General features: G+C 38.7%; 1 protein-coding gene across 1 annotated transcript in view; it reads right to left on the bottom strand.

The window, feature by feature from the left end:
* Nucleotides 1-18,896: 18,896 nt before the first annotated feature.
* Nucleotides 18,897-26,040, bottom strand: part of Mmrn1 (multimerin 1) — a 47,002-nt gene continuing 39,858 nt past the window's right edge. The window contains exons 7-8 of the mRNA XM_005076056.4: nucleotides 20,882-21,034; nucleotides 18,897-19,953 (exon numbers count right to left, since the gene is read on the bottom strand). Of these exons, the coding sequence (XP_005076113.1) occupies nucleotides 19,532-19,953; nucleotides 20,882-21,034 (575 nt within the window). The 3' untranslated portion in view covers nucleotides 18,897-19,531. The remainder of the gene's footprint in view (nucleotides 19,954-20,881; nucleotides 21,035-26,040) is intronic.

Raw genomic sequence — 26,040 nt, 5'->3', positions numbered from 1 at the left:
GAGGCTCCAAACTGTACTTCCGGTGCCATGGGGTTGACACCTTCTTCTGCATATGACAGGACTATGGTGATATATTATTTCTGATTTATTAAAGCTTGCCTAAGGATTCAGAAAGGAAAGTCAGCCACAAACCATAGAAGCCAGGCACACACCTTTAATCCCAGCAGCCAGAAGCTAGGTGGTGGTGGTACACACCTTTAATCTCAGGGTTAAGAGGTAGATGGATCTCTGTGAGTTCAAGGTCACATTGACTACACAAAATTGATCCAGGGCTAAGAGAAACAGCTCACACAAAGATGATCTCAGCATTTGGTATCACAGGCCTTTAATCCCAGCACTACAAATGAATGTAAGACAGGGGCAGGTGTAGGGGGAAACAGGACTCCACCATTAGCCATGTGGCACTCTAAAGATGCATACTGATGTGGTAATGAAAGGGCGGATGGTGTGGTAATGAAAGGGCGGAACTGCACCGCTAACCACACCCACTTTAGGCATGACTAGAGACAGGGCAGCGGAACTACGCCACTAGCCAGGCCCACTTTTTGGCATGGCTAGGGGCATGTACAGAGGAAGGAATAAAAGAAGGAACAGCAAAGTGCTCGCCCCTTTTTTCTGCTTCCAGTTTGGTGGCGGGAAACTGCTCAAGTCATCAGGGTTGCTCGTTTCTCTCTTGTGAGTAATTTCTACAATAAACAGTTACCTATACACACAAGTGTGCCGTTTATCATTTCAGCATCAAGCAGTGTCTTCAGTAGGCTCAGTCTCAGGGTTCTCTTCAGCTACATTGAGCAGAGGCAGCAGTCTGAGGCTTGGTGGAATAGCCCGTTGAACCTGAGATAGAGTAAGACCTAGTAGATAGCTACTTTGCTTTTCTGATCTTTAGCTTGACACTTTAACCCTAATATCAGTCTCTATGTCTTTTATTTATGGTGCTACACAGGACTGTTGGTCTCCTGAACACACGGTCCTTGTGGTTTTATGCACATGCACAGGGTTAAGCCCATGAAGCATGAATCAGGGAGGATTTCACCAGCCCCTCTATGTTAGCGGAGGAGTTACTAGCAATTGATGGCTTCTGGGGAGAAAGCGTAGGTTTTCTTTAAGGGTAAGGCTCATGGGAGGTGCACCATGCTCTGGAGGGTGGCTCTACATACAAACTGGAATCAGTGGAGCATAAAAAAATAAAAAAGGCATGAAGTTGTGAGGAGACAGATATGGGAGGAGTAAGGAGAAGCAGTAGGGTGAGAGTATGATTAAAGCACATTGTGTGCATGCATGGAATTCTCAAAGAATTGGAAAGGTCACATTAAAAACAAATGAGAAGGAAGAATACGAGGAACCAACTACAAGAGATGACTCAGCAATGTGATTGTTGGGAGCATACTGTTACTAGTGTGTATGAACAAATGATTGCTGCGGTACTCTGAAAGAAGCAGTCACCACGTGGTGGGGAGATGAAAACACAGACGTCAGTTTCTCATTAAGGTTGTTGGTCAGAAGGCAACTGTGTAAATGCTGTGGTTAGCACTCTTTACACTGCTCTTAGCTAGAGAAGGAAATTGCTTGATGGGAAATAGAACCATAATACCTCTCCATAAGCTATCCATGACATCAAATATATGTATTCTCTCTAGATATTAAAAAATATTATGCTGACCTAGGTAAGCTATACCATCTCTTTCAGAGGAATTCATAGCATTGAGGAAACTGATATATGGAGAAGATGTTACCCAATTGTTTTAAATGTATGTTTTCAAGTTGTGTGCATCACTTAGTTTGTTAGGGCTAACAAACAAAATATCATAGACTGGATGCTTAAGCAAAAGAAAATTTTATTCTTACAGTTCTAGAGGCTAAAACTCCAGGTTCAGGCTGTCAGCATGTTTACAATTTTTTTGAACTCTCTCTCCTAGGTTGGCAAACAGTCTTTCATGCCCATCTCAATAGAAGAACAGCAGTTATATTGATTTCTGGCCCACACCAAGGTTGCATTTTGAATTGCACATTTTTTTTTGCATCAAAAATCATCCAAGGGTTAATTTTTAATGCCCACAGGATGTTTTCTTCACAACAGAGGGGAGAAACAAAGTAAAGTTTCTATATGATTTGGAGAAAGAATGACAAACTTGTAAAGACATGGTGAGCCCTGTGATCTGGGCATGGGTCAGTCAATTGCAGGGAGGTCACTAGGAAGAGAATGAGGGATATGAAGCTAGTGAAAGGCAAGGGTTATTTGATTTTACAAAGGCGCTTTATGTGGCTCCGGCACAGCTCGAACTCCCAGGTATCGGTGAGAAGAACTGCTTTCTCCCTGGGTACAAGAGAGACAGCTTTCTCATTGGACTCTTGCTTGCTCACTGCAGGGGAGAAAGTAGTTCTGATGGTTCTTTCTATGCCTTTTCTTCTCCAGCACCCTCAGCCCAGAACGATCCATCTGCCATGTCAACACCTCTTGGGTAGCATCTCCTAATTATTCATTCCCCCTGTAAGATACAGCTTTGAAAAACAAATGCATCCCTGTGTGCTTTTCTTTTTTGTAGTCAAATGACATTTCTCTATTGCTACTTAAGAAAAAAAACTGTTAGCTTCTATAAATCTTGTAATTCTTTAGGGCCAAAAATACAACAAGTTGTTGCAAAGAACTAGGTTGATGATTTTTCCTTCGTTTGCTAGATTAAGAACAAGTATTTTTAGTCACTTGTATCATCAATTTGTTTAGGATTATTATTTTATTAGTATATTATTTTTTGAAATTAAAATATAATTTCATAATTTTTCTTCCTCTCCTTTCTCTGTCTTGCTTCTGTCATGTCCATCCCTGTTGCTCTCTCAAATTCATGGCTCCTTTTTCTTTATTATTGTTATAAACACACACACACAGACACATACACACACACACACAATACATGCATAAACACAGATACAACTGCTCAGTCCATATAGTGTTGCGTGACATATTTGATGTTAAGGCTGACAACTTGTTTGGATAACCAATTAGGGGGCTCATCCTGGGGAAGAGTATTTCTTCTGCTGTTAGCATTCCTTAGTAATCCCTACTTCTGTGTCTAGGAGTGAGTCCCTATGAGATCTCCTCCTTCCATGTTAGCATGTCTCTTGGTGGGTTTTTGATTGTTTTTGTTGTTGTTCAGGTCTTGTTTAGGCAGCCTTGTTGTTAAAAGTATTGTAAGAGAAGTTTCTCTGAAATTTCTTGGAGACACAATTCTACAACAGGCTTCACTCACCCGATAAGATATCTTGCTCCCATCTCAGGGTGCCTTTTATAATTTTAATGTCTTGTTTATACACACGAACTGTGAGTGGCTAAATCTGGGGTCTATATATGAACAAAAATCTGTGGATTGCTTTTAGTAATATAGATAGTCACTTCTACAATATTAATTCTGCTGATCCATGAGCATGAGAAAATTTTCCATTATCTAATATCTTCAATTTCTTTGTTCAGTGTTTTAGTTTTCATTGTACATGTCTTTACTTCCTTCTTTAAGATTATTTCAAGGAGTTTTTAAAACTGTTATTTTTGTTTATTTGGTTTTTGAGACAAGGTCTCATTATCTAGACCTGGCTGGTCTGAAACTTACTGTGTATACCAACCTAGACTTGAACTCACACACATATACCTCCCTTTGCCTCCTGAGTGCTGGGGGATTAAAGGTATATACCACCTTGCCCAGTTTTTCAAAGTAGTTTTTGAATCTATAGGGACTGGGATTGTTATCCTGATTTCTTTCTCAGCATTTCATTATTGATGTATCAGAAGTGTCGTATGAATAATAAAAACCCAAAGACAAATATTGGGGTTCAAGCTGAAGATCAGAGAAGCAAAGCAGTGAAGCCCCCAGAGAATTCTTATCTCTACCAAAAGTTGGAAGAGCGATCCTGTCTTCCCTGTGACTGGAAACTGAATCTCACATGAAATACTCTGCTTCTTCCTTATATATCTCTCTAGTGCTAGGATTAAAGGCATGAGCTCTGTTACTCTTTTAGACTGGTTCACTCTCATGTAGCCCCGGGTGGCCTTGAACCATAGAGATCCATCTGCCTCTGTTTCCTGAGTCCTGGGATTAAAGCTGTACCTACAGCCTGGCATTTATGCCTAACTAGTGTGTCTAGTTTTGAATTCTGATCCCCAGGCAAGCTTTATTAAATCATAAACAATATATCACTGTACAGAAGGCTACTGAGTTTTATATGTTGACATTGTATTCTGCCACTGTATTGAAAGTGTTCATCAGTTCAAATCTTTTTCTGGTGGAATCTATGGGATATCTTATGTATAGGGCCACATCACCTGCAAAGAGGGATAATTTTACTTACCTATTTGACCCCTTTTATGTCTTTAGCTTTATTAAGCACTATACTGAATAAAAATAGAATAAAGTCCAGCTAATGTCTAAAATTTCTTTGTTAATTTTTAGTCTGGACAATGTCTCAATTAGGATTTCCATTGTTGTGATAAAACTCCAGCACCATAAGCTACTAGGAGAGGAAGGGATTATTTGCTTATATTTCCACAGCACACACCATCATGAGAGGAAGTCAGTGGAGGAATCCTCAGTGGGCAGGAACCTGGAGTGAGGAGCTCATGCAGAGGCTAAAAGGGAGTGCTGCCTATTGTCTTGCTGCTCATGGCTTGCTTAGCTTGCTCTCATATAGAACCAAGGACCACCAGCCTAGGGATGGCACCACCCACAAAGGGCTGGGCCTTCCCACATCAGTCATTAATTGAGAAAATGCTGTACAGTCCAATTATGGAGGTAATTTCTCATTGAAGTCCCCTCATCACAGGTCACTCTAGTTTGTGTCAAGTTGACATAAAAACTAGCCAGTGCAGACAATCAATTTAAAGATGAAAAGTGGAGAATTGGAGTCATTCACAGTTGTTCTACTGGAACCCATCTGTTCTTTACGCCCATTAGTATTTATTTTATGAAAACAGGAGCTTTATGTTCAGTATATTCATATTTACAATTGTTATAGGTTATTTTTTGTTTTTAACTTTCTTTTTATATATTTTTAATATTTAAAATCTGTAAATATTTATGCTACTGTTTATGTGAATACTTGAAAATCTAAATAGAATGCTACATTTATTCAATTAGTATGAAAAATATAAGTAGATTCTTAATTTCAGAATATAATTTTTGCATCATTATTTTATTACATTCTCATTTTAAATATTTATTTATTTTTCCTTCAAACAGTCTGTTTTAGTTGGAGTTAAAGAACCTTTGAATTACAAAAGTAGTTGAGAAATCCTATGTGCAAAATTGGTTTCAATTACAGAGATTTTTAAATTTCAATATGTCAGATGTAATATATTTGTAGAAGAAATGTATAGGATAAAAGATTGGGATCTTTTGTCATTTCTTTGTTAATGCTTCTTGTTACCTCTCTTTATTATGATAAAATTATTGTTGTCATTTTAAAACTCACTAGATTACAGCTGAGTCATCCCAACTTTCCCCGTTTTCACTGTACTCTTCTCAACTATATTGACCATCAGTGGGTGGTGGGTTGGCTCAGTAGGCTTGCTTTTTTCATCAGCATTCTTTTATTCAAGTATCTTCTCATAGTGGATAACTGTAAAATAACTAGCAAGGTGATATGTGACCTTCTTCTAGTGGGACATACAGCCAGCATGCAGAAATCCATGTGGATGGACTTTTAATAGTCTGTGCTTTTGCTAGACTCCAGACTTGTATGAGAAAAGGCTTCAGAAGCTTGACAAAAATACACAAATGAGAATTATTTTAGTGTCTAAAAGTTTGTTCACATTATCTTACTCAAGAGATACTTTTTTAGAAACAATCTTATTTTACATATCAATTCCCCCTATACCCTTTGCCTTCCATCCTCCCATACCACCCCCTCAACCCACCCCCACCCACTCCCCAAGGATAGTGAGGCCTTCTACTGGGGATCATCAAATCTGTCACATCATTTGGGGGAGGGCCAAGGCCCTCCTCTGTGTATTTGTTCTGAAATAGTATCCCTCCATAGAGAATGGGCTCCCAAGGTCCATTTGTGCATTAGGGATAAATACCAGCTACACTGTTAGAGGTCCCATAGACTGGCTGCCCAGGTCTCCTAACTAGCACCCACTTTCAGAGGGCTTGGTTCAGTCCAATGCTGGTTCCCCAGTTGTATGACTGAGGTCCCTGTGCTCTCATTAAGTAAGATCAGCTGTTTCTGTAGGTTTCTCCAGCATGGTCTTGACTCTTTTTCTCATCCCCCCTTCCTCTCTACAACTGTATTTTAGGAGTATGGCTCAGTGCTCAGTTGAGGGTGTCTGCTTCTGTTTCCATCAGCTACTGGATGAAGGCTCTAGGATGGCAATTATGGCTGTCATCAATCTCATTACAGAGAAAGGACATCAAAGGTGCCTCTCCACTACTGCCTAGATTCTTAGTCAGGATGACTGAGTCAGGGGAGGAATAGAGGAGAGCAAGAAAAGAGATACCTTAATAGAGGTAGCCAGTATAGGTTTAAAGAGAAATCCCTAGGAAATGTTCAGAGATCCACAAAGATGACCCCAACTATTTCAGAGATTCTTAATGAAATTCTTCATGCTTAATAAAATCCTGTTTGCTTCAAGTGAGCATGTCAACCTCTTTGCCTCAAATAAAATCTCTTTGGCAAAATATTCTGTTAGATAATAAACTGGAATTTATAGTTCTGAGATGACATGTCCTGAAACCCAAAGACCTTGAATTACATTACGTACATAAGCACATATGTAAGCATTCTGAGATTGTTTAAAATATCTGTTGCCATCATCACTAACTGAAGAATTCTAGCAACACCAATAACGAATACATCAAAGGTACTGAAGACAAGACAAGCAAATGCTGTGTGATTAATTTAATCCTGCAAGGCTTTGAGTTGGAAACATTTAATTATTATTCATTTTATAAGAGATGAAGCAGAGGCTGAGATTAGAAAATAACCATAAGTCACAGAGCAGGTTATGGCAGAGCCAGGGGTGAAACTCAATAATCCTGTTTGTAACACTATACGTTCTACTTCAAACAAACAGTTTAATTAATTTAGGAATTAGTTTAATTAATTCCTTTCCAGTTTGCTGGAGTGAGGGTAGAATTTTTATGTGAGGAGACAAGGTCTTGCTAGGGAGCTCAGACAGTCTTGAGCTGCCAATCTTCCTGCCTAGGCTTGAGTGCTGGGAGAGCATTCAAGTGTTAACAAGAGTGAGCCGAAGATGCTTTCACTGAGACACCTGAAAATTCTCCAGTCGGAGAAACAGATCAAGGAATTTTAGTGAAGCATCTAACCACTGAACCAATTACAGTTATAAAATGATTTCATTATTGAAGCAGCTTATGGCTGCTCTGGTGCTTGCATGTTCTATTGACCTCATCATATTAACATTTGTGGTTAGCATGTTACATAAAGGATCTCTAACTACAATAATACTGATTGTAGAGGAAGTAGAAACGCAGATAAAATGTTTTTAATTGGTTTGATTTCAGGTAGTTCTGGCTGTTCTGAATGTCACTGTGTATGGTTTAAGTTTTTATGTAAGAATTTCTCATAACTTTTTGGCAATGACATTTCTGTTTTCGTGGTACTGATAATTGGAGCCAGGGCCCTCACATATTGGCAAGCACTCTGCCACTGAATTATATACCCAGCCTAGCAACAGTATTTTAATACCTTCTTCTGGGTGAGCCTTTTTAAAATGCCCCTGCAAGACTTGCTTCATAAGAAACAAAAATAAAGAATTAATATAGAGCCCAAAGCTCAACACACATTTCCTGTTGTGTCTTCTTGTTCAAATGCATTTAGGTCTTGTGCCAGCCTTGAGTAGGCCTTTGTTGCCCAAGATAAAAGATACATCTCACTTTAGAAGTGTCCAGAGTTACAGACTTAACTGAATTGGTAGGTGAACGAGGCATGCCAGGGGCTCTCACAGGTGTAGGGAATATTCTATTGGTATTTAATAGCACTCTTACTCTTTAAGGACTCTTGTAATCTAAACTATGCAATTCTTCTTGACATTTTGTGCTTAAAATCATTTTAGTTGTTTTCTCTGTCATGCTATTTGTTTGTCCAGACCTTAAGCAGATCCTGAGAATACTTTTTTTGTACCTTTGTCTTTCAAGCCACGCCTTAAGTTATAAAAAAACATGGAATAATTGTCTCCTGAGTATTGACCTTGTAAGCTGCATGAAGTATGCTCTGTGTCTGTGAACTTTCTACCAAATAGACAGAAAAGTTTACACATATTAAATAACTGGTTACAGGAGTCTATTTTTTCTATAGCAGATATATTCTGTGTGTATATTAAATTCTAGTTTTTTGTTGTAAGGAAAAGTAGAAAATAGGTGTTCAGAAATATTTTCTTGTTAACATTTCAGTCACTTGCAAAGCAGGTTGATTATTTAGAGAGGTCTATAAATTATCCTCCATTCAAAAGTCTGTAATTTTAATCATGCTATTTTAGTTGCAATAGGTTGTAAATTTGCAATAAAATAACAAGCAGGGAGGTGGTACCAGATGTTCTGTCAGCACAGTCATTTCAGCGCAGATTCTCTGCATTCATCATGCTTAATCTCCATCAACTGAGAGGGACTGGTTTGCAGTAGCATGAGCTCTGGCTATTCAAAACCCATCAGACACAGGATACAATGGGGTGGGCTTTCCAAATAGGTTTTAACAGTGGAATTTACTCATTTCTGTGTCCTTAATGTAACTGTATTATTTCAAATTTCAATCTTTTTTGAAATGTTAAAGTGACTATTACTATGCACTGTACCTATAAGTTTTCTTTTTTCCCCCCTTTAAAAATTTTTGGTCATTTATGTATTTTTGCACATGACAAATACCTCACTTCAGTAAAATCAAATATCATCTTTGTTAAGTTGGATTTCATTTAAAAACCAGATCTGTAAAGAATGCTGCTACCATTATGTTAATGTGTTGATCACATAATGGCTTAATTAATTTGTGTAGATAGCTACAGATACTATGGAAACAAGACCCTCACTTTCATAAACAAAACGCAGTTTAGACATATTCCATATTATGTATAATAGAGACTAATTTTATAGCTATTTTAGCAGCTTCACCACATGTTTTGGATTATTATTGGACATTAATGACAAATGCGAATCAAAAATAAGAGGGGAAAAGGGATGGCAGGATTATGTAACCTGTACGTTCTCTCCACGAAGGCTTGTGAGAGAGGGACAGTGTGACAGAGAAAAGGATACAGGGAAGGTAAGGAAGAGATGACAATGAATGGAGAAGGAAGGAAGAAGGAAGGGAGGGCAGAGATGTAGAAGGAAGAAAGGAGGGGAAGGGAGAAAAGGAGAGAGCAGGAGGAAGAGAAAGAAGTGTGTGTGTTGGGGGGAGCAGTTGTAAGAAGAAACAGGACAGAGCAAGTGAAGATAGGGCTTGTAAGCATGCGGAAGTCCCAGAGCAGAGAGGAGGTTTCCGACCTTGCCTCAGCTGACTGTCACAAAAAATGTTCCTGTCAGTGAGACCTGGGGAGGGACCTTTAAGTCTGGAAGGTTCTTCGGTTCTACATATGCGCTGGCTGGCTGGTCCTCATGGCTGCTGGGTGTACGATCGCTGGGAAAGTGAAGGCAGTCAGTTTGAGAGGCAACCCGCAAAGACTGGAAGCTGCCCAGAAGCACAGTTTGGTGAGTGTGGAGGGCAAGATATGAGAAAAGGTGTGGGAAAGGAAAGAGAATTGTCCCTAGTTTTCTTAGTTTTCCCGGGAAAATGGTTAGACATCTACTCTGACATGCTGCCACTGTGGCCCGTGCTCCATGTTCCTCAGCTCTTTCTGAAGCATAGGAGCTTTACTTAGCTGAAAATAGAGGACAGAGCATGCCTCTGACACAGCATGGGGCTTGGCAGATGTCTTGTCTTCCAAGCATCTTGGTCTTACCCAGCTACCTACTTATGTATACATTTCCTAGTGAGCATTGCACCTTTCCCAAGAACAGAAGTATCCTGAAGTCCATACATTTTTCTGTAGATAGAAATTTGTTTCCCTTTGCCTTCTCAGAGCCTTGCTTTTGAGAAAGAGTATATATTGTTGAGGGGAAATTTCCTCATCAACATTGATAAAACTGTACTTGTGTTCAGGCTAAACTGAAGTCAGTGTGGATTTGTTACACAACCACCATTCTCAGTGTTTTGTTAGCCAAGATAGCTAAGATCCTATGTAACATTGTCTTCACTCTTAGCTCTCAGGGGACACAGAAAAGGAGTCCCCTGCTATCTTCCCTCCTGTATCCAGCAGCGATGTTGGTCTATTATTGACTTTACACCTGCTCCAGCCACCTGTGTTTTCTGTCTTAATGTGGGGAGCTGCCTTCCAGGACCTCGAGGAATGTGCTGAACATCGCACCAGCATTCTCTTTACAGCAGGAAGCCATTAAAAGTAAATTTACAGGAATATTACATTTTCTCTTGTTAGACAAATGGCCATTTTTAAAAAAACCATATGAGTGACAAAATGAGAACACATGACATAGAAAATTCAAAGCTGAAGCAGTTGTCTCTCCTTCTGTTTGCTTTATGAGGTAGTCAGAGTAGAAACCTCATCAAGTCCAAAGGGTTATGTCTTAGAATTGTTTCAAGACAAAGTTATAGGTTTTCCAGTGGCAGATGGAGTAAGTGCAGACTGATTAAAACTTCCTCTGCCAACTGGTGTGGTGGCACATGCCCCTTGTCTCAGTCTGTTAAAGCTTGAAGCAGAAGGATTGCTACAAGTTTGAGGTCATTTTGACCTATATAGTGAGCGCTGGTACAAACTGGACTACAAGTAGAAACTGTCTCAAAACAAAGATTTCCTGAGCTGGTTCTCTCTCATTTGGCTGGAGGGAAGTTGACTAACTGGTCCCAGCATTCCTACTCCAGTGAGTTTCGGAATGTATTTTGGCCACAACCTGCATCTCCATCCTGATCAACACTACTGCTGTTCTTTTCTGCCTCTCCCGCCTTTCTGTTGACACCCTTCCCTTTATCCCATGCTTCCTCTACCTTGTACTTGGTTGTATTCTGCTCTGGCAGGAGAGTGGAGACTTGAGACCGCAGCATTAAGTGTCATAAAAGAAGCTGTCTCAATATAAGAAAGACCAGCATCTCTAAGTAACAATAATAGCAAAAAGGTTTGGGAAAATTAAATTGTATAGAACTATGTACATTGGAAGGAGCCCTTTTCTTTTAGCCTTCTGTAAACAGCTTGCTCACAGCATCACTCTTCAGGCACTTTGCCCATTGGTTGCAAGATGACACATCTTACTGACAAAACTGTAATGACACAGCTGCAGGAAGCAGCACTGGTTATAATGAAAAAGAAAAAAAAAACAAACTGATCTGCTTTCTCGGTAATATGCTTCTATCTCTATTAACAAGGAAAACAGCATAGCTAAAATCTAGACATCATACCCCCCAGTAGATTAAGAACAATCAGGATTGTTTAGGGATTATGAATTTAAATGTGCTTCCATTACAGTAAATACGTTGAAATTTCCTAGGATTGTTTTCATAGTTTGATAAACTACTTACAAATTCCTAAAGTCACATTCATGATTTGTGATATTTATTCTTCCCTCTCATTGTCAGCAGGTTCTTTGCTTGTGTTTGGTGGTTGCAGTGTTTTCTGCTTAGCTATAAGATGAAGAAGTTCATTCATGCGGGCTTGTGCCTACTGTAACGCTACGTGGACATGCTGTTTTTTTCTTTTTTAGCTCCATCTATGGAATAGGATTTTAAATGGCAGTGTTGCTCAGGGGTATTTCACTTGTGTGTCTCAAATTTGGAAGGAGAGCTCATCCACAGATGTCCACAATACCTTTAGTGGACACAGGCATGTTGTCCATGTTGCCTTGTTTTGTCAAATACACGTTTTGCTTAGGGTGCAACACATGGGAAGAAAACAGGCACAATTATATAGAAATGTAGTTACCTTTGTCTTTCCTTTTTGTCTTTCTTCTTTTCCTCCCTTTATTATGTTTTTACTTATTCTTTTTGCTTTGTTTTATTTTGAAACAGGTTTCTGTGTAGTCCTGGCTATCATGGAGCTCGCTCTCAGTACTTGGCTGGTCTCAAACCGAGAGATTCACCTGCCTCTGTCACTGCCTCTGCCTCCTAATTATTGGGCTTAAAGGCATGCCCCACCACTGTCCAGCTAAGTATTTCCTTTTTTTGTTGTTTCCTTTCATTGTATAGATGGAACATTGTTAGTTGGCTCTTAACACAGAGCACTGTGATGGGGAAAAATCTCATAATAATGCATTAGTATTCCACCCATTTAAATGAATTAGAATGGGGAGGGTTAAAAACAGAATCAAGCTTTAAGCATTTAATAGCAAGACTTAGAAGGGGCAATGAAAGTCACATTAAAAAGGCATGAAATCTCTGGGGGGTTTTTTAATTTCTCCTAAAGAATAATTTCCATACTATTTAGCTGCCTCATCAGCAGGAAGAAAGGGTTATAAACTTTAGTTAAATAGCAAATAGCTGGAAAATGGACAACATAGAAGCATGTTTGTGAGATATTTTTTGCTAAGAGCAAAATTATTTTGACAAGTTATGACAGTGGTTCATGTCAATAAATCAAAGAAATTTGGATAAGAAATGCACCTTTTTTGATATATGTATAATACTACATGCCTTTGTTTAAGTTTAATACTTTCCTCATAAATTATGCATCTAGCTATGTTAAATCATCTTAGAGATGTCTGGGTAGTAGAAATAAATATGTTTCCCTCCATATGTTTTGGCAAATGTTCATCATTCTCAATCTACAGATTTCCTGTAGATGAAAAAATAGGCAAGCAGTGCTTATTATACACACTATGTTCAATTAAGAGGCTGATTCTGATAGAGGCAACAGGAGGCATAAATGAGACACAAATTATAAAAAACATAAAAAATAAAAAATTGTCATTGTTTGTACTCTGGTCTACATGAACTTCTTCAACAGTAGCCACAGTAAAGGAAGTTGAACATTCCTTGCAAGGTATGTTCTGCTGGTCTGTAGAGTGTGATATTTTCATTGTTGAGTGGAGTTGGTGTCAATTTTACTTTAAATCCCCAAAAGAAAACCAAGGATGAGAAATTAACACGTTTAAAGGCACACTAAACTTTAGATCACATCACTTAACATTTTCAGTGTCATTTTGAGTAGTAGTTGCCTAGAAATGTGTTAATCTGAGTAACAAGGAGCCCTGTTATGCCCATGGAATACTACACGCCAACAGTTCAGAACTTAGAACAGGGTTTTAGAACACCATTCTTTTTTTTTTTTTTTTTTGGTTTTTCGAGACAGGGTTTCTCTGTGGCTTTGGAGTAGAACACCATTCTTAACTTTGCTGCTCTGGGGACCTGGGTCCTGTGAATGACATGCTTGTTCCCTCTTGTTCCCTCAGAACACTGAGTATTGAAACTTTATTCAGTAGAATGAGGTTTGTAGGCAAAGTCTTCAGAATGAAATTATCTTTACAGGAGATCACACATATGGGGTCTCTATTGCATAACAGTAGTCTCAAAGTGAGACTGTGGCAAGTATATTGCAATGTGTGCTTTGCCTGAATGTAAGCCAGGCTGGACTTGAACTTGGGGTTTCCTGCCTCAATCTCCCAAGTGCTATCATTACTGGTGTGTGCCACCACATCTTGCTGTGTTGAAGCCCTTGGAAGGGAAAGAGCTGACTTCTTCAATTCACACCTTCTCTGTGTAAAGATAGCCTGAAAAGATTCCTGTAAGCCAAGGAGCAGCTCTCAACAGAAATCAAGTCTGTTGGCACCTTACAGCCCTCCAGAATTGGAGAAATATTTGCTGTTTAAGGCATGAAGACAATAGTATTTCTACAGGGCAGCTGGAACTTAGACAATTCTTATCTGGAAAATGTATTATTAAAACCTGGGTTTTATGATCAGGCTTAGTGGCAAATGCCTATAATTCCTGTACATAGAAGGCAGTGGTAGGACGTAACAAGCTTGAAACAAGTCTAGGATATATTGTGACCCTGTCTCAGAAAACAAAACACAAAGCAAAAATGAAAATAAAACTATCACCACCACCACCAAAAACCAAATAAAACAAAACCAAAAACACCTCCCAAGCAAATATATGGGCTTTCACAACCTACGAAGGGATTCATATGTAAATCATGAAACCTCCTGAATTTGGACTTTTTCCAGGATTTTATATTCAACCGAGATGTCAACCTAGAGATATGAAGGCAAATTCACTGCTGTTGAATTGTAGTAGAGTTCATGGAGAAGTATCAATGAGTTGTGGTAAAAGCACCAAAGGATGGTGTTTCATAACCTTCGCAGGACTGATGCAGCCTGCGTATGAAGCCCAGGAGAGCCACTTGACGAAATAGCACATGCAGGCAAGGCAGGGTTATATTTCACTTTAATGTGTCTCAGGAGTACCAGAGATAACAGATGGGAAGTAAATACTTTTGATTAATGAAATTTTTGCTGCGTTTGAAATTGGCTTTGATGATGACAGGACACCACTCTCTATTTTTCTAGCAAGAAGAAGGAGACACTAATAAAACTGTAGTTTTCACTGAAGGAGCTGTGGGACCTCCTACTATGTTCAGACTCAGCAGGCAGCAGATGATAAAGCTTGTAAGTTGCATTTGCGAGTGAAATTTAATTAGATTCAAAGGTCTTTGATTTTTTTTTGGCTTTTTGACTTTATGGCTTTTTGGTTTTCTTTGTTTACCCTTTCCTTTCCTTTCCTTTCCTTTCCTTTCCTTTCCTTTCCTTTCCTTTCCTTTCCTTTCCTTTTCCTTTCTAACATAGGGTTTCTCTGTGTAGCCCTGGCTGCCCTGGAAATACCTATGTAGAGCAGGCTAGCCTTAACTCAAAGAGATCCACCTGCCTCTCCCTCCCATATGCTGGGACTAAGGGCGTGTGCCACCATTGTTGGGCTGAAATTTAGCTGGATCCATAATAGTTAAATAATACATAAACTTGAGTGCTAATTTGTTATATAAAATGATATAAAATATGCTATGTAATTATTAAGCATGCATATGTCATAAAGTGAAATTTAAAATGAATGAAACATATAAAGCATGAAACATATATTTGTATGATTTTCCTGAATATCTGCAAATTAGGTTTCTTTGAAATGGTATATTTTGTGATCAAATAAAACAACTCTAAGATTAAATCAGCAACCAAAGAAAGCATCTTGTCATATTTGAATCATTTATTAATGTCTTAAAAAATTAGCTCATTCTTCTGAAATGATATTTTTGTCTTTGTGTTGGTATAGTGTAAGAAGGAACAAATGTAGGTACAAATATTTTTTATTATTTACTTGTTTAAATAACTAACTAATTAATTAAAGGTGTATGTGTGTGTGCCTGAGTGCATGTAGGAACATAGTGTGTATTCAGGAGCTCTCAGATATCACAAAGCAGTATCAGATCCCCTAGGACTGGAGCTGTAAGCAGTTGTGAGCTGCCACATAGGTTCAAGAACTGATCAGGTCCTCTGCAAGAGTAAAAAGTGCTGTTTACTGATGTGATGTCACTGCAGTCTTAACAAAGGGTTTTAAAAGAGGGAATCTCAGCCCTTGGGTTGCAAGTTTGACCACAGACACAGAAAAAAGAACAATATTTGATCAGATAAACCTCTGTTCTTCAGGAACTTGCATGAAGCAGGTCGTGGCAGACATCTTCCTGACTCTGGGAGCTGTATCAACTAAGAACATGTTTGTACTGATTCCCAGGATATTTGCTTTTGGATGTTCTAAAGAATCTTAATATCTGTCATATTATCTAGTAAGCGTGGATGAGGGGCAGCAGTCAGGGGCTGGGAAATTTCCTGGACCTTGTTGGGCAAAGAGGCATGAGGATAGTTTTTGTGACTGAATCTGCAGAAGGAGGAAGAAGCCCACTATCTCCTTAGAAGAACTCAAGAAAACCCCCTCTGCTGGCCTTTTCTACTATATGAGTACATTTTCCATGACATAAAGACAGTCCTAAGTTGCTTAAATTATACTTGTTAACTTTTAAAACACAGTCAAGCAAGTTCAAGCAACTTAAGGTTGCTATATTACCTCTTAGCTATTGGTGACACTGTTATCTAACTTTATATCCCATAAATATCTATACAAAGATTAATGTTAATCATTAAACTTCAAAACACCAAAACTTAAGATAATGCTACATGACAGTCACTTAATTATAAAACTCGTGAGTCAACTGGGCCTGAGATGACAAGTTCTGTCAAATGGGTTCCTTCCTTGCTTTCTAATGCAGAAGAACAGAGCATAGACACAGACCCGGAAAATGCATGTGGAAAGAAAATCATGTGTTTACTCTCTATTTGAAGAAACAAAGTAAGCAGCATTTTAACTTTTGTAATTTTCTAGTCAGGTACTGCAGAAAGTATTTTCTTAAAAATCACTGATTTATAAACAATCAGGGAGACATCAGTGAAGTCTCCAGGGTTCAGCTCTGTCCTATATGCTGATCTGCTCTGAGTATGTCCAGGGTCTCCATGTGCACGAAGCTCACTTGTAGAATTGGTTATATGTTCAAAATCACTCTTTTGACATTCGTAGGTGCTGTAATGTGTCTGTCCTTGTGTTAACGGTTATTTGTCCACTGAGTGAATATATAAGAATTTTCTACTTGTCTGTTGGATATGTGTATGACACACTGCTTTGAGCCACCACTAATAAAGCTACTGTGAACGTTCATGGTTATTGTTGGTATTGACATATGCTTTGAATTTTTTGTAAACAAAAATTTTCAAATGTTTGTAACATGAAAATGCTATTTTCATTTTGAACCTTGGAAACATTTTAAAAGTTGTAGGACTTGCTGAGGATATGGGGAACAGTTTTACATTAATATGTTCAGCTGTTCATCATTTGCTACATTGGAAAAATCTCTCAGCTTCTTTGTGCCTCTGTTTCTCATGGACAGAAAGAGGATGACAATATATAATATGTATTTGATAGATTAACACTTAATTAATGACAAATAGTCATCATTAAAATTAACTCTGGAGAAATGCTGGCATTATAAAAATATTCTCATTGTTTTTATTACTACCCATGAGAATATATTCAGAAATCCTTTGTCAAATATGAACAGAAAATGTTATTCTAAAAATAATAGTAGTTAGTTTCATTGCTTCTGACATGACACCTTCCTACATGTTGTGTGGTACTGAAGTCAATGTGAACCTGTACATAAATTCTTTGGAAGACATAGTAAGCATCCAGGAATCCATTGAATCATACAGATTAGTACTTAGCCTTTTAGGAACAGAGGTCGTATCTGGACCTTGAAGGACACTGAGGATGATTCTCTCACTCACAGTGAGTTGTAGTTCTCATCTCCCATTTCTCTGATAACATTAAGAAAGAAACATCACAACCCTCGCCCCCAAGTATTTAACATGCCATATGGAAGGGTGTGGGTATCACCCTTCCTATTTACTAATGGAAAGCTAATTCTTCATGGTCAAAAGAATGAAATCCAAGTTCTACCTTTGGCCTTAGGTGGAGACAAGATCTGTCCCTAGGATTAGAACATTCCAGTTTATTTTCTCCTCCTTAAGAATAATTTCAAATTTTCTATCAATCAGCTTGTTAGGGGACCCTACAGGAATGTGATTCAGGGACGACACACCAAGAAGATGGGAGGAATACCTGTCTCCTTAATGGGATAATGCACTTATATTTCCTAAGAACCCCTCCCCCAGTACAGTTCGTACTCCTTTCTCCAGACACACTGGATGGATCTTTCAAAAGAAACAAGACCGTCTTTACTGTAATTTTACCCTACCTCCTTTTCCTTGTGGGGTAGAGTCTTACCTTAACAGTTTTAGTCCTGCCAGATGCTGCTTGCAGTGAAAAGGACTGTCCAGTTCTGAGATCATACCGTCAAACTCCACCCATATCTCACAGATGCTTATTGTGGAGTTCATGGACATTAGTCTTCTTGGAGAAGCACACACCGATGCTCTCCAGCGGGCCCACCTTACTTCTTGCTGAAGCCCCTCTTCTCCTAACCCTCTTCATTAAACCTGAACTAAAAGGTCTTTAATAACGTTTGCGACTCTGCCGGCTCTAGTCTCAATAGTTTTGTCAGAACTGAGAATCCCACTTTGGCGTCACTGCAGTCCCTAAACGTCTCTGGGAAGTTCTCTTGCTGCTGATGGCGACATGGAGGAACTGTGTCCCTTTCACTTGAACCCCAAATGCTGAGCTACTCTTTCTAGAATATTGGTCAAAAGCCTGGGAGTGTTTCTCTTCATTCTGAGCTTTTTTTTTTTTTTTTACTCTTTCTCTGATGACCCCTACTTTTCCACCATTCATCTTCTTCTGGGCCTTCATTGCTTAACATGCTGGCTTCCTTGAACCCTAATTTTAAAAAGGCATGGAAGCCTGGGGAGATGGCCCAGCAGTTGGAGTTCAGTGGCAAGAGTGAGCATTTTCAGAATGGTAGTTGAGTGTGGATACTTGTTTTTAATTCTGGTAATAGAGGAACCACAGAGCAAGTTGACTAAACTGGCCATATCCTAGACTCAGCATCAGTGAATAAGGTGATCAAGGGTGATTCCCAACACCAACCAGAGGCCTCCACATGCATGCTTACACAAGTGCAAAAGCATGCATGTATATATGTTCACACTACCCCCACCACTATAGAGATGAAAGTGGAAAAAGGAAGAAATGTTCATGAATTTTTCCTTTTTTCTCTGTCTCCCTCCTCTCAGCAGCTGCCCGAATGTACAGCTGTTATATTTTACTCAAACATTAAAGAAATGGCACTTGTGCTTCCCTCATCATCCATCAAGGAAAGCCCAATTTCCTCCCAATAACAGAATATGAATCAAAAAGCATTGTGCTTGTCTTCACATAGGTGGTATTTAATGGAGGCAGAGAAGTAACACACATTGATATCTGTACAATTAGGTGGAAATGCCCAAACAGGCATCAGTTATTTCTCCATTTTCCAATTTTGAAGAGAGAGTATTTATGCATATTTCATATTTATACTTCATTTTTCTTAGTTTTGAGTACAAATATAAATGTTAGTATATAAAACTTATCAACTTGATAGTAAAGCAAAAGTAAAAGTTGACAAATGAAATTTTTTTTGCCTTTTAATTGTCTGAGTTTGTCTTTCTAGGAAATTCTTATTCTATGGTTATATACAGAGAATATAACAAAATTAAAGTTTCCTTGGCAAGTCTGCTCTGACTGACAATAGTGTATAGCTGATATTTTATTCTATGCTGGAGAGACTCCCTATGAAGGAGCATAGGTAGGCATGCTTATAGTAGCATACACACTGGGTTTCTGTGCCTCTGCATTTCCTTAGGAGAAAGAATCCCTTCCTGCACATGCTATCCAAACCATTTTATGAAATACCCATTTTGACTCTTAAAAGACATTTCTCATTTAGTGTAGAAATACCACAACAGAGAAGATGTGTGTCCAAGGATACATAAAAAGAGAGACAGTCACCTCTCAGATAAACTTAGGTTCGGTATAACAAGAAACCACCAAATGTTGTCACAGGTGGGTATTTGATTGGAATTGTTCCTTTTACAAGACGCAGCCACACTTCTTGCCCATAATTTAATTCAAATAAGGCATCCCCAGTCAACACTCTATCACAGTGTGTTTCATTGTCAGTATTTTCAGACTCAAATCTAAGCTTGTCTACTCCATCTACTACTAAAAACCCTGAGATATGAGCACTGAATGACTCAATAGTATATTTGAATATGTACACTCCAAGGTATGGGATTCTGAACTTGCCAGTGCTTGGGTTATATGAAGCCCCATAATTGACGCTTAGATCATTGAAGAGGATAGGCCCAGGTGTTGTCATTCCATGAGTGTGAGATACAAAAAACGCCACCATCGGAGCATATCTGTAAGATCCTTTGGAAAAATCTGTTCAAGGAAAAACATGCAAGGGTTATTTTTCAGGTTTGTATTCTGTTTTTCTTCCTATCATTCTCATTTTATCTCAGCCACACAGTCTTTAACAGAAGCACCAATGTCTCCCTCAAACTGAAAAATGCCCATGTGTCTGGATGCCTGTCTCCACTGTGGGCTAAAGTACGTGGAAACACTCAGTCTCCTGGAGCCTCAGTTTCTCCATTTAGATTGTGACATTCCTCAACTCTTTTGTAGAAATACCTACAAGGTCACCTGCATAATGTTTTATATTCCCAAGAGAAAGAATTTCAAAGCACGATCATTATACAATGCCAGAATTCCCTGAAGGAACTGAAGCCTCTAGGATGGAGTGACAAATTTCTGTATAATTTCTAGAAGCTGAGACTGACATGAAACAAAGCCTTTCTCATGAATGAGAAGCAGGCAAAATAAGTTTCTGTGTGATTAACGCCGCATACACTTGGGAAATATTAAAATTGGACTAAAATGTACTCTTGAACACAAGAAATAGGTAAAGCATGGCTTGAAATATTGTGGCCACTAAAGATTGTATATTTTAAATGCTGTACACGTTTCCTTGTATAAAAGCCAGGAGTGCTACATTAAAATTTAATAGTGTGTGTGTGTGTGTGTAGGTCATAGGCTGGCTTTCAGGATTTAATTCTTCCCTTTCCCTGTGGGATCTGAGCTGCTTGTGGGTGTTAGCTGCCTGCCAGTATTTTGTCCGGTTGAGCAGCCTCGGGGCCAGGAGTGCACCACTCTCAGAATAAATGTACAACTGACACCAGTCCACAGAAGTGAAGAAAACAGGAAAAAAAAAAAAAACAGGCCAAGAAGAAGGCACAAACGGTCTTTCACAACTATTTCCTGTGTGTGTTCGTGGGTGACACTGCGAAGCATAAGAAGTTGAGGCCTGTACCTGGTGCTAAGGCATTTTCTCCCACGAACTTCACAGTGCAGGTGTCACCCGTGTAAGGGTGCCGGCAAGCGCAAACGAAGCCAGCTCTCCCGCTGATGCACGTACCGCCATTCTGGCACGGGAAGCTGCTGCAGCTCGAAGATTCCTGTGCCGCTGGAAGGGAAACACAGTAAAAGAAAGAAAGAAAAAGGATCATCATTTTCATCTCAAATAAGAGTTGTGCAGCAGGATAGTTGAAAAGCTGAATTTGAAGTACGGAAAATGAGTCTGTAGACTGAAGCCACTCATCAGTGTGAGCATGGGACTTCAAGCAGATCTCTTACCTCTGGCAGTCATCAGAGTGGTGATGGGACTTCATGCAAAACCCTCATATTGTGTGATGTGAGGATAATTTGTGACCAAGCGGATTTGAGTATATCAAACTTTTGGTCAACTTTGGAACAGCATGTAATTATCCAAACACACGACTAAGCATATTTGAACTAGAAAACAAGGGTAAGGTTTCAAATCACGAGAGAAGAAAGACACCTTTTTATTTTGATGATGTATTATTATTTAAAACACTTATGTGTTCATATGCACACATGAGTGAATTATGTGTGCCGTATATGTACAGATTCTTGTTCATGCCCGCAGAAGGATTTGGATTCCCTGGAACTGGAGTTATAGGCCATTTTGAACTGCCTGGCATGGATGCTGAGAACAGAACCAGTGTTCCTGTAGGCATAGTAAATGCTCTTAGCCTCTGAACCATCTTTCCAGCTCTACCTTTTTAACATTAAAAGGGGAAAAAAACTTTCATATTTGATCACCTGAAAATAAAATCTTATTTTAAAAGTTAAAGTTATAATGAGTGACAAATTAAGAGAAAAGTCTTAACATACAAACTTAGTGAGTTGTATTTGTAGTACATGAAAGTCCCAGATGATCACATACAAGAATACTTCTCCTTAAAAAATGGAAAATGGCTAATGATATGAGCTGACAATTTATTGACCCAAACCATGATAATTCTGTGTAAACATCTTCAACATTGCTGTGGATAGCTTACTATGCTGTATATGACTTACTATGATTAAGTAATACTAAATTTAGCCATAATTAAACCATGTTTATGTCAGGTAGCAACATTTTAAAAAGATGAAATAGTCGGGCGGTGGTGGCACATGCCTTTAATCCCAGCACTCAGGAGGCAGAGGCAGGCAGATAGGTCTCTGTGAGTTCGAGATCAGTCTGGTCTACAAGAGCTAGTTCCAGGACAGCCTCCAAAGCCACAGAGAAACCTTGTCTCGGGGGGGGGGGAGTAAGTAAATATAAAGATGAAATATTCAGATATAAGCATTTGATAAAAAGATCAAGTATTGACAGTTAAATTGACTGGACAAATCGGTCCTACTCACCAGCATTAAAGGACTCATTTACTTAGGTCTATACTGTGGTCTATGTCCACAAAGATCAATGTGATATTATTTCAATTTAGTTTAATTTGATCTCAAAAAAACTAAAATGCATTTTAATAGCCAATGATTCAGCTTGTCAAATAAATCACAGTATATTGCTACAAAGAAAGAAATAAAAACAACCAATGAATGTAATAGAATCTTAACACACTTAGTTTGCTGTTGGGGAGGATACAGTTTATGCAGTACACCAAAATAACTTAATTTTGCTACAACTTCAATTTACAATAACAGTTATAAGCATAATGCAAAATTATGTAAATTCAGAGAAAATGCTGGAAGAATCCTTCTTTACTTGCCACCGTTTCTGTTATGGCACCACCTTGTGGTAGCAATCTAAATTTAAAATTCACTCATTTCAAATGATTGTAGATCACTTTGGAATCCCCCTCCCCTGCTCCTAAGTGTATCCCTGTTGTGTCTTCATGTATAATGGCTGGACTCCATATGTGAAGGAAATTACATTTGTGTGAGTCTGGCTTATTTTTCTCACTGTGGTGACATCCAGCTCCATTTAGTTTTTTACATGCAACATATTTTAAAAAATCTTTTTTTTAAACAATTGAACAAGCCTCCAGAGTCCGTGCATAAAACACCTTCCTTGAATGTGTGTGCTCAGGTGTGTTACTGAGTGCATGTGTGTATATATGGAGGTCAAGAGGTTGCTATGGGGTGTTTTCTTTTCACGAATCCCCACCTTATTTTTTTGATATGGCCTTTCATCTATCCTGTGTCTCATGGATTTGGATATGTGAGGCCCATAATCTTCCAGCCTCTACTTCCCCAATTTTGGGATTACAAGAAAAAGCTGATATAGCTGGCTGTTTAAATGGATCCTGGGGACCTGAGCTTAGGTCCTTGTGCTTGTGTGGCAGGCACATCATTTACTGAGCCACATCCCTGGCAGACACCATATGTTCTTTATCTATTAATCTAATGATGAGCAGGTAAGCAGATTCTATATCTTGGCTTTTGTGAATAGCTAATGATAGGGGATGTCCTTCTGCAGGCTGTGAATACATGTTTCTATTATTGGTTGATGAATAAAGCTGTTTTGGCCAATGAACAGGCAGGATTTAGCCAGGTGGGAAATCCAAACAGGGAGAGAGAAAGGTAGTAGGCAGAGTCAGGGAGGCGCTTTATAGCTGTTAAATAAGCAAGAGATCCAGATATTACTGGTAACCCAAGAACACGTGGAGATACACAGATTAATAGAAATGGGTTAATAATTAAGAGAGAGCTAGCCAGTAAGAAGCTTGAGCCATTGGTCAAACAGTTTATAATTAAATAAGCCTCTGTGTGTTTGTTTGGAACTTAACAACTGTGGAACTAAATGGCTGAGGGACCAGGAAGGACAGAAACTTCCGTCTACAGGCTAATAAATAAGGATGTACAAGAGGTGCAATATGCTGATTCACTTGAATTTATAAATATACATACATACATGCACACAGATATCAAATATGTGCACACACATCTGTATGCATGTGAATACACATACAGTTAAAAATAAATGCATGTATATATAAACTTTCATACCTACATACAGTCACAAAAGTACATGTATATACACTCATGCAACACATTTAAACAAATGCATATATAATACACACATACATATATACACAGATGCATACATACACACATATACAGACATAAATGTACATACATACAAAACAACAGTTACACATACACGGTCAGATAGAGATATGTGGAAAAGCACTGAGATGCAAGATAATTTTTAAATGTATTAACATTGAAATTTGCTAGATTAGATGTAGTATCAGCAAAGAGAGCAACAAGATCTCCATAAAAAATTTATCCTATTACTGCAGTAGTCCAAACCTCTTGTGACCCTACAATTGCTTATTCAGACTTTTGCCTTGTATTTTCTGATTCAGAATGCCTCATGGCTGTGTGTGTCTGTTTCCATAGTTTTGATTGGGGAAGTCCTTCTGTATGTTGTGAATATATGTTTCTCTGTTTCCCTTATTGGTTGATGAATAAAGCTGTTTCAGCCAATGGACAGACAGGATTTAGCCTCAATCCCAAATAGGGATTGAGAAAGGTAGTAGGCAGAGTCAGGGAGATGCCAGGTAGCTGCCAAGAAAACAAGAGGCCAGGGCATCTCTGGTAAACCAAGACCACATGGAGATACACAGATTAATAGAAATGGGTAAATAATTAAGAGAGAGCTAGCCAATAAGAAGCCTGAGTCATTGGCCAAGCAGTTTATAATTAATAAAAGCCTCTGTGTGTTTATTTGGGACTGAAAGGCTGCAGGACGGGGCAGGACAGAAACTTCCGTCTGCACAGTTTCTCTTTTATGTTGCAATCTTTGACTTACTTCCTACTTAAGGTATTTCTGGACTTCAAGTTAAGGACACAGTAACTCGCATTTTAAGATATAATATCAATGACACCCAGTACTGAACACATTATGCCAGTTGTGTCTTGGTGGTCGAGACTACAGTGGCAATTGCTAGATTTCCCATCTGAAGAGATTTCACATGTCTTCCAATGCAAAATGAGTCACAGGTCTCACATAGCTCTGCACCTGTCTCACATTTTATCAGGTCATTTGTACTCTGATGTTATTGAAGGGCTCTAAAAGTCTACATCAATTAATTTGAATGTGTGTTTATGATTAGTATTGACAGTGATTAAAGACATTATACTTGACTTGCCATCTCTGTGGAAACCATGCCTTGTTTTATTTTGTGTGAGTCAGTGACACATGCCAGCTTTGAGAGCATTTTCACATTTATGTTAATTAGCTAATCAGTGCTGAACCATGTGATGGCCCCCTATCAGGTATTTGGCCTCACAGACAAGCATGATTGATAACAGTATGGCAGCAGGAGTTACTTGCAGTTTGAACAACTCTACTTTTATACATCTCATGACTCATATTGTCATTCTTTATATCTATATACTTTAGAAATGGTTAGGTGTTCAATCAACAATTTGTCCTGGAATTAACATAAAAATGAACTCTAATAAAAAATTTCATCCCCTTCACTTCTCCCTGCTGCTACTTTCACTCTCTCAATTATTACCTGATGCTATACATGGTCTGTAATTGAACTTATCACACTTGACCATAGCTGCTCAAGTGTCTTTGCTTCCACACTTTATGACAATCAGGACTCACAGTTTCCTCCTTAGGCACATCACCATACAGTGTGTGATATACACAAAACGGCAAAGCTTTAAAGGATGAATGAACAAGTTAATGAAAGCTTGACTTGGTCTTTATCTGCATCTGTCTTCACAGTTTCACAAGACCACATAGGGTGCAGTGGAGATAAGTACAATTAGCTGAGCAGTTTTACCAGCTCTGTTCTCTACTATCTTGTGCAAGGAGCATGGATAATCTCCCAGTGCCAATTTCACTACACAGAACATGATGAGAATTAATTCTCTATTGTCTTGGGAATCTCTGGGCTCTGCATTTTGAACTCTAATATGCTCTCCAGTTGCAGTCTCTTCTTCATCCTTTCATAACATTTCATAAAGGTTGGTGGTAATTTGAACACATTAGAGGGCTCCTTTCATTTCAGAGCACCTTGGTTTTGTGAACGCTTGCAGTTCAAGGCTGTACCTGCCTGCTCCATGTGTGAACTGCCTCACGATGGGCACTGACTTGAAGTTACACTCCATCCACTTACTCTTTCCCAGCACTCAATCTGAACTTAT

Source organism: Mesocricetus auratus, unplaced genomic scaffold (genome assembly GCF_017639785.1).
Source record: "Mesocricetus auratus isolate SY011 unplaced genomic scaffold, BCM_Maur_2.0 Super-Scaffold_100676, whole genome shotgun sequence".
Taxonomy (NCBI): domain Eukaryota; kingdom Metazoa; phylum Chordata; class Mammalia; order Rodentia; family Cricetidae; genus Mesocricetus; species Mesocricetus auratus.
Note: the sequence above shows the minus strand (reverse complement) of the source record. Positions and strands in the feature narration are given on the sequence as shown.